Source organism: Delphinapterus leucas, chromosome 7 (genome assembly GCF_059928025.1).
Source record: "Delphinapterus leucas isolate spDelLeu-1000000601 "Yukka" chromosome 7, BTC_Dleu_Yukka2, whole genome shotgun sequence".
Classification (NCBI taxonomy): domain Eukaryota; kingdom Metazoa; phylum Chordata; class Mammalia; order Artiodactyla; family Monodontidae; genus Delphinapterus; species Delphinapterus leucas.
This window is the reverse complement of record NC_143135.1, coordinates 49,538,528-49,546,548: the sequence shown is the minus strand read 5'-3', so window position 1 is coordinate 49,546,548 and position 8,021 is coordinate 49,538,528. Positions and strand designations below refer to the sequence as shown.

The window sequence follows — 8,021 nt, the reverse complement described above, 5'->3', positions numbered from 1 at the left end:
GCTGATTTTCTATTGCTGTCATTCCCTGTACATTTCTTTGCTGGCATTCTTCCATAAAGAAGTGCTTCCTTCTCCACTCTTTTTGAATATCACTATGGATTCAAAGATTTTTTAAAAATATAATAATCCATTACAGTCATTATTCTTTTTTTGTTAATTAATTAATTTGTTTTTATATTTGGCTGTGTTGTGTCTTCGTTGCTGTGTGCGGACTTTCCCCAGTTGCGGTGACTGGGGGCTACTCTTCGTTGCAGTGTGCAGACCTCTCTGTCGTGGCTTCTCTTGTTGCAGAGCACGGGCTCTAGGCGTGCGGGCTTCAGTAGTTGTGGCATGCGGGCTCAGTAGTTGTGGCTCGCGGGCTCTAGAGCGCAGGCTCCGTAGTTGTGGCGCATGGGCTTAGTTGCTCCGCGGCATGTGGGATCTTCCCAGGCCAGGGTTCGAACCCGTGTCCCCGGCGTTGGCAGGCAGATTCTTAACCACTGCGCCACCAGGGAAGCCCCATTATTCTTTTTGATACTCAATTCTCCCTAAATATGGCCAATAACTAATTCCTTGTTCATTCACTCACTCATTCATTGTTCACTCATTCATTCATTCATTCACTCACTTTTTAAAATCAATCACTTTCTTAGTCATTCATTCATTGCTGTTTGAGTTCACACACATTTATGACACCTTTGTAGTAGGTCCTGTCCCTGGCACTGGAAGCACAGACAGAAGTGAACCAGACCCAGTCTCCTGGAGAAGATAGCCACGTGCACAAATAAGCTCAGTTTGAGATGATGAGTGCTGTGAGGAAGGAGGGCTTATGCTGAGGGTAACCAGAAGGGAAAGCCCCTTCCTCTGTCTTGATGATCGGGGAAGACTTCATAGAGAAGGGAACTCTGGACTCCACCTACAAAGGTTGTAAGCATCAGAGAAGGTACAGAGCATTCTGGGCAGAAGGGGGCACATACCAAGGCAAGGAGGTATGTTTGGAGAATAGCAAGACTTCCTCCATGGTTGGTGCATGGAGGGGATTTTGAGAGGGGAGGCTGGAGAGGGTAGAGGGTCCAGGTCACGGAGCTCATGAAGGTCCTGCTGAGAAGCCTGGCTTGCCCAGCAGACCAGGGAGCTCCGGATGGCCTCCCAAGCAATCGTTCAATCATGAATTCTTCCTGAGTGCAACTACATGATGGTTTTATTGTTGAACCTGAAGGACCCATGGTTGGGCCTATGGATGTTGGTCAAGTCTTTCTCATGGTTCCAAAGTAAATGGAGGCTTTATTCAGACCAATCCTCTTACCAAGAATCCTTGTTCCCATCCTGGCTTCGAGATGTTGAGGAAGTCTGCTGACACAGTTTAAATCATGAATCTTAGTGCCAGGGACAGGAACTAGTCCTTCCAGCCTGCTTCATGTGTCCTGGTGTCATTCCACAGCAGCACAGGCAGGCTGAGCCCCCCTGCTCATTTATGGGAGACAGCTAATTAAGTCAAAAGTATTTTTGCTAAAAACCTCAGGTACGTTGCATGTTGGGCATTTGGACTGAGAGTAGTCAGGAGCATTTAGAGTTTGACAAGCAGAAGTACAGCACATCAGATCAGCATTTAGAAAGAACACCTTCAGTGCAGTGTGGAGGATGGAAGGATGAGAGAGGGACTGGGGCCAGAGACCCGCTGTGGAGACTGTTGCAGTCATGTAGGCTTGAACTGAAGCAGCATGGGTGGCTGCTTCTGTGGTCCAGTCACCATCCTCTCTCACCCAGACCATGGCAACAGCTTCTTGACTGGTCTCCGTGCCCCCACTCTCTCATCTGCTTCTCTTCCACTCTCCTCACAGCAGCCAGTGTGATCTTATCAAAAGTAATTCAGGGGTCACCCCTCTGCTTAGAATTCTTCATAGCTTCCTAAGGCTCCTAGGCCATAGTGAAGATCTTTGTTTTTATCCTACAGGGCCCTGCATGACCTGGTTGGTCCCTGCTTCCCTCTCACGAGCTTCTCTCTCCTTTGCCCTCTGAGATGAGCTACGCTGGCCGTCTCTCAGTTCCTCAGATGCCCCCCAGACTCCCCTACCTTGGGCACGCTTCACATCTCCTTCCCTTCCCCCTGGTTGATTCCCTCCACCTTCAGAGCTCAGCTTGAATGTCTTTTGAGGACGTTTTCCCCAGCTCCCAGACTAGGCCATAACATCCTGTGCTGCTGCTTCATAGCACTTGCCACAATTTAGGGATGTTTGTAGAGTTGGTGTCCATCTCACCCCCGCTCCCCACCCAGAACATAACGTCCTTGAAGACACGGACTGTGCTTGTCTTGTTCACGGCTGTATCCTTAGCACCTGTTCCTGGCGCTGCTATACGCTCAGTAAATTCTGGCGGGAGATCAGAAATGTCAAGCGGTCCAACGGGCTTCGTGGAAGCACAGCGCCTTTGCCTGGGCCCTGAGGGCGAGGAGGAGTGGGTCTGGGTGGCGCTGTGGCTCATCTCCCACCCCTCACATCCTACTCTTCAGCCTCCCATGCCAGTTTCAACGAGACCTTCCAGTTTCTGTTCTGAACGATGTTTGGCACGGAGGAGCACAGTGTGGTTGACATGCCCCAGTTTCTGGTGCTGGAACTGGTGGGCCGGGCCCTCTACGGTATCTTTACCATCGTCCTGGTCATTGCGCTGCTCAACATGCTCATTGCCATGATCACCAGCTCCGTCCAGGAGACTGAGATGCATGAACTGAGGGTGGCTCAGGCCAGAGGGAAGAAGAGAGAAAGGAATGGAGAGGAATAGCATGCAAGGAGTGGAGACATTTGGGTTCTGGCTCTGCCTCCACTACTGCCTTGTTTTGTGACTGGGGACAAGTTTTCCTCTCTAGGCCTCACTTTCCTCATCTGTAGATTGAGAGTCTTAATGATGTTATTATTTTCTCCAGATACAAGTCTAGTGCTCTTTCCACCTTATGATGGGGAGGAAGGATGTGTTGTGAAAAGTAGGTGGGAACGTGAGAAGGGAGAGGGAAGGAGATGGATGGGTTAGGGTTTGTGGCTGGAGAATAGTCCGGATGGAACTGGATGTCAGAAGCAGGAAAGGTGGTGGGGAGGAAGAGGGGAAGGGGGGTATAGGCAGGGGAAATGTGGGTGATAGGTGGAGGTGCAGATAAGAATGGGGAGAAGAAAGAGGTTAGAGAAGAGACATGAGGGCTGGGGGGAAATGGGGCAGACTGAGTGGGCAGGAGGGCTAGGCACCAAAGTGGTCCTTGCAGAGCCCCTGCCTCCTGGCCCCCAGGACGCTGCTGACGTGGAGTGGAAGTTTGCTTGCTCCAAGCTCTACCTGTCCTACTTCTGAGAGGGCCTGACACTGCCCGTGCCCTTCAGCATCCTGCCCTCCCCCAAGGCTACCTTCTACCTTCTCAGGTGATGACCTCAGAGCTCTCACTCCCAACCCCCCAGCGCTCAGCACCCCTATCCCAGCTCCTGCCCCATTAGCCTTAGACCCTGTCCTCTAACTAACCCCCTCCCTCCACCTCAATTTCTCAGGAGAATTTTCCTCTTCATTTGCTGTTGCTGCTCCTGCTGCAAAACCAAGAAGCCAGACTCTCCCCCAATCCCCACCTTTGTGAGTGCCTCCTCTGCCTGCTGTGGGTCTTCCTCACACCGGGTCTTCAACTGTATTGCCTATACCGTCCATTTGTCTGAACACCCCTGGCTTGTCTGTCTTTCCTTGTATGTTTCCCAGAAAGCCTGCTCCCAATTCCTGCTCTCTTGTATGGCTTGCCTTTCCCTCCTCCTGGCTTTGGCCATTTCCTACATTTCCAATCCTGTGTCACCCAGCTCGAACAGAAGTTCATGCCACCCTCCTCCCAAGCTGCCAATACCCCATAAGCTTTAGGCAAAACTTTTTGCCCTAAACTGGGTCAAGTTATCGTTGAACGTTTTTCAAAGTAACGTGTTAAGAAGCCAAGGGGAGAATGCCCCACAAACTGGAAATTAGAAGGTGGCTGAGGCCTGCGAGAGGAGGGCAGGCCTCCAAGGCACTAACTTACCTCTCATTATCTGCTCCCTAACTCAGTCTGGCTTGGCATGGGACCCCTTGCTAATTCAGATAGCATTACTGCCAGGTCTGTTGGGGGTCCTATCTGTTCCCCTTAAAACATGTTACCTGAGGGTCTCTCTAAGACAGGGCCTCCAGGTCAGCTCTGCGAGGCCACAGGCCAACTCTGAAGCTCTGAGGCCCCTGGATCCCCAGATGAGGAAGGCCTTCCCTTATCTGATTGGTCAACAGTTTAACAAACACTTATCAAAGCACACCACTTCTGGAAATAAAGATATGCAGGACGGTGGTCCTTTGAGGTGCTGACAGTCTAGAGCATCAGAAGGAAATGGACTGTAATTGTGCATGATGACAAACCTATGATAGAAAGAAGCACAGGGGGCTATTGGAGCAGGGACGAGAGGCCCCAGACCCAGCCTCAGGGGTCAGGGAGCTTCCCGGAGACCTTGAGGGCAGAGTAGAATCCTGAAGGATAAACAGGAGGTTGATGGGCAGGTACGGTGGAGAAGGGAGTTCTAGGCACAGGAAACAGCATGTGCAAAAGCATGAGAAAACATGACATTTACAAGAAACTAAATGCCAGAGGTTCCCAGTTCCCATCATCCTGGCTCCAGGCTATCCTGCATGGTACCTCTTACACCCTAACGGATCTCAAACTCCACATTCTGGAACTATCACCCTTTCACCCTGACCACTTCCCGGCCCTGTCCAGGTTGCCAGCTGATGCATATTTGCAGACCCCATGTCAGGGCTGCTTCCCCTCTGGGGTGCAACTCAGCATCTTCACCTGAAGTTGTATTCAGTTCTCTGGGCCTGTGCTGGGAGTCACTGAGTGCTGATGGATCCCACTATACCAGCCAGCTGGGGGTCTCCCCCACCCTCCACTGAACGCCCAATGAGGTTCCACCCCTCCTCCAGCTGCCCCCCACCTCACTAGCCTGCTCTTTGGTGACCCCATCAGGTGTCTCCTCCCACCTACCCTGCACCTTAGGAAATGGCTTTTCCAAAGCTCTTATTCCTTATTTTATACAAGAAACATGCTTTATATACTCTGCAGCTGAAAAGACCCATCATTCTCTCTCATGCTTCTGCTGTACCATCTCTGTCAATCCTGTCTCTCCTTTTAAAATATTTAAGAAAAGGCTTTGCTTTTTTACATTATAAAAGTAAATAGGCTAGGGACTTCCCTGGTGGTCCAGTGGTTAAGACTCTGCACTTCCACTGCAGAGGACGTGGGTTTGATCCCTGGCCAAGGAAGTAAGATCCCCCAGGCCACACGGTGAGGCCAAAAAATAGAGAGAAAAAAAAAAAAAGTAAATAGGCTAACCATAAAATATTTAGAGAGCTAAATAAATACAGATAAATAAAAATAATTATTTCCTAAGCATTTAGAGATCCTCTACTCCATGCCAGGGAAGTACCAGCCTGGGAAGTAGGCGTTATCACCATCTCCACTTTAAATCTGGAGACCTTCAGCCTGAAGAAGTTGAGTAGCTTGCTCGAGGCACACAGCGGCGAAGTGACCGAGCTGGGATTTGAGCCTGTCTTCTGAGTCCAGCACTTTGCCTACTTCACCTCTGCTCTCTCTCTCCTTTATCTGCCCCAGATGCCCGACTTGCCCTCCTGGTACTGTCCTGAGGCCTAAAACTGGACCCAGAACTAATCATTCTAAGTTGCATGATGATTTCCATCTCATATGCATGAGCTGGTCCAAGGAGATGCCTCCCCACATTCCCTAGTCTCCCCTCTGCGGAATTTGAAGGACAGGGTTAATCTGCACTAACTCAACTCAAGAAAACCAAGGTTGGGTTGGTGGCAGGAGAGAGCTCAACTCTGCCTTGCTCAGCATTTCTCTCTACCCACACTCTGCTTCTCCTCCTAACCCTCACCCACCTCCCACCCTGGTTCTCTTGCACTCAGCCATTCCACCCCTTCTGGCCTCCATCCAGACTACCTTCCAGGTCTGCATGAGGGTCTAGATGTGTGGCCTTCAGGGATAGAAAAGTCTGCACAGACTTTGCCTCCATCTTTATTGCCTGGGGGAGGATACAGTGACTAGAGAAAAGCTGGGGGTGAAGACTCTCTCTCGCCCTCCTGTCTTCCCATCCCAGGCCAATCCTGGGGCAGGGGCAGGGCCTGGGGAGGAAGAGCGTGGATCCTACTGGCTTCATGTCATCAAGGCTCTGGTACAGCACTACACAGAGACTGCGCGGCGGGAGTGTGAGGAGACCCGTCGGAAAAGTTAGTTGCTCCCCTCCAGGCCTTCCCCATTCCTGTCCCTTGCTCAGCTGGAACACCCAGCCTCACACCCCTCCAACCAGCCTGCAGTTCTCTATGTGGCCCCCCTCCGACCCACCCTTGGAAGCCAAAACCTGCCCAGATCGTGTGGGCCCTTGTGCTCAATTACCCTCGTACCCGTTTAGACATTTATTGCACTCACTTGATTTAATCCTTCATTCCCGCCTTCGTTCTTGTGTTCATTTATTCTCTCATTCACTCCCTTTCCCATTCACTCATTCACCTTATTCACCATTCATTCATTCACTCATTCAACCAGGGTTCATTGCTAGGTCCCCTTTGTTCCCAGCAGGGACACATAGGAAGCTTTCAGTCTGCTGAGGAAGAGAAACCATCTCGCTAGGCAGAAAGTGCTTAGAAAAAGAGACACAAATTGCAGTGGGAGCCCAAAGAAGAGAAAGAGTCTATCATTTTGAGAGGGTCATGGGAAGGTAGAAGGATAGAGTACCAGAAGCTGGAGAAAGAGGAGGTGGAATCAGAACTGGGCTCTGAGGGTGGGTATGAGCTGGACAGGTGTAGATGGGGAAGAAGGCAGAGGGGGCGGATGTACAAATCTCTACCCATTAGAAAATTTCCCATCCTTATGACTCCTGCCTGACCCCTTCTCTGGTCCATAAGACTTTCCTTCTTGGTATCTTCTAAACTCACCACCACCCCAGCCCTGCTGATTCATCTGCGCCTGACTCGGCCTGCCCACCTTACCCACGTGCCATAAGCCAGTCCCTCACTTCCTCCAGTTCTCCTGCCTAGGACCCCTGGCATAAATGTCCCCCGGGGTTGTGCTGAGGGTAGAAGTGGTCCAGGGCAGGCTCATCTTCTGAGTGACCTCCCCGTCACTACTGCCACGCCCCACCCCTCCCCAAGACCTGGGCAACAGACTGACAGAGCTGACCAAGACAGTATCTCGACTGCAAAGCGAGGTAGCCGGTGTGCAGCGGACTCTGGTGGAGGGAAGGCTGCGCCGGCCACCAGACGGTGCTAGCATCCTCTGTCGCTCCATCACCCGAGTGTGCAACAGCTTCCAGAACCTGGGCCCTCCCATCCCTGAGAACCCAGCGCTGACAGTGCCAGGGATTGTGGGGACCCAGGTGTCTTCAGAAACTGGGCTTCAGGACGCAGGCAGGGCCAGGACTCCAGCACCTGGAGAGTCTGGCCCCTCCTCCCCAGCTCACGTGCTAGGGCACAGGGAGCAAGAATCAGAGGGGGCTGGGGACGTGCCCCAGGAGGAAGACCTGGGAACCAAGGAGGGGTCCTGATGCAGCGGGAGGGTCCCGCCTTCTGGTGCTGAGTAGAACGCCCCAGATGGGTGAGGGTGGGGCTCAGTAGGAGCCCGTGCTGCCTTCCTTGCCTCAGTAAAGCCTCTGTTCTGGATGTCAGATGCCTCCAGAGTGTGAGAATCTCTGTCTCTTGATGTTTTGAGATCCCCAAGCCCAAAATGAACCCTTGTGGGAGCAGGGCAGAGAGAAATGGCTTGCTCTGGGGTCCCAGATATCTGGGGCTTAGGATCCTACTTTGAGTTCCTTCAGATGTTTGGTGGAAAGGGTTCTGGACTAGGAGGTAAGGGTCCTGGTTTCAGCACTACCTTTCTGACCTTCAGCAAGTTGCTTCCTTCCTTGACTCTGCATTCCTCATCTGACAAGTGGCCTAGGAAGCCATCTGTCCCCCTTCCTGCCTTCAGGGCTGTTGTGAGGAACCTCTATTAAAGC

General features: G+C 51.7%; 1 protein-coding gene across 1 annotated transcript; it reads left to right on the top strand.

Moving 5' to 3' along the window:
* The first annotated feature begins 2,535 nt into the window (after window positions 1-2,535).
* Window positions 2,536-7,571, top strand: LOC111170557 (short transient receptor potential channel 2 homolog). The gene is made up of 3 exons (XM_089915864.1): window positions 2,536-2,718; window positions 6,129-6,258; window positions 7,180-7,571. Exons 1-3 carry the CDS (start codon window positions 2,536-2,538, stop codon window positions 7,569-7,571), a joined length of 705 nt encoding a protein of 234 aa, XP_089771990.1.
* The last annotated feature ends 450 nt before the right edge of the window (window positions 7,572-8,021 follow it).

Bases quoted from the DNA above. Each gene is read 5' to 3' on its own strand.
- LOC111170557 (XM_089915864.1), top strand. From the start codon at position 2,536: ATGTTTGGCACGGAGGAGCACAGTGTGGTTGACATGCCCCAGTTTCTG. The intron at 2,719-6,128 runs GCCAGAGGGAAG...TTCCCATCCCAG, and splicing joins ATGAACTGAGGGTGGCTCAG to GCCAATCCTGGGGCAGGGGC. The intron at 6,259-7,179 runs GTTAGTTGCTCC...CCCCTCCCCAAG, and splicing joins TGAGGAGACCCGTCGGAAAA to ACCTGGGCAACAGACTGACA.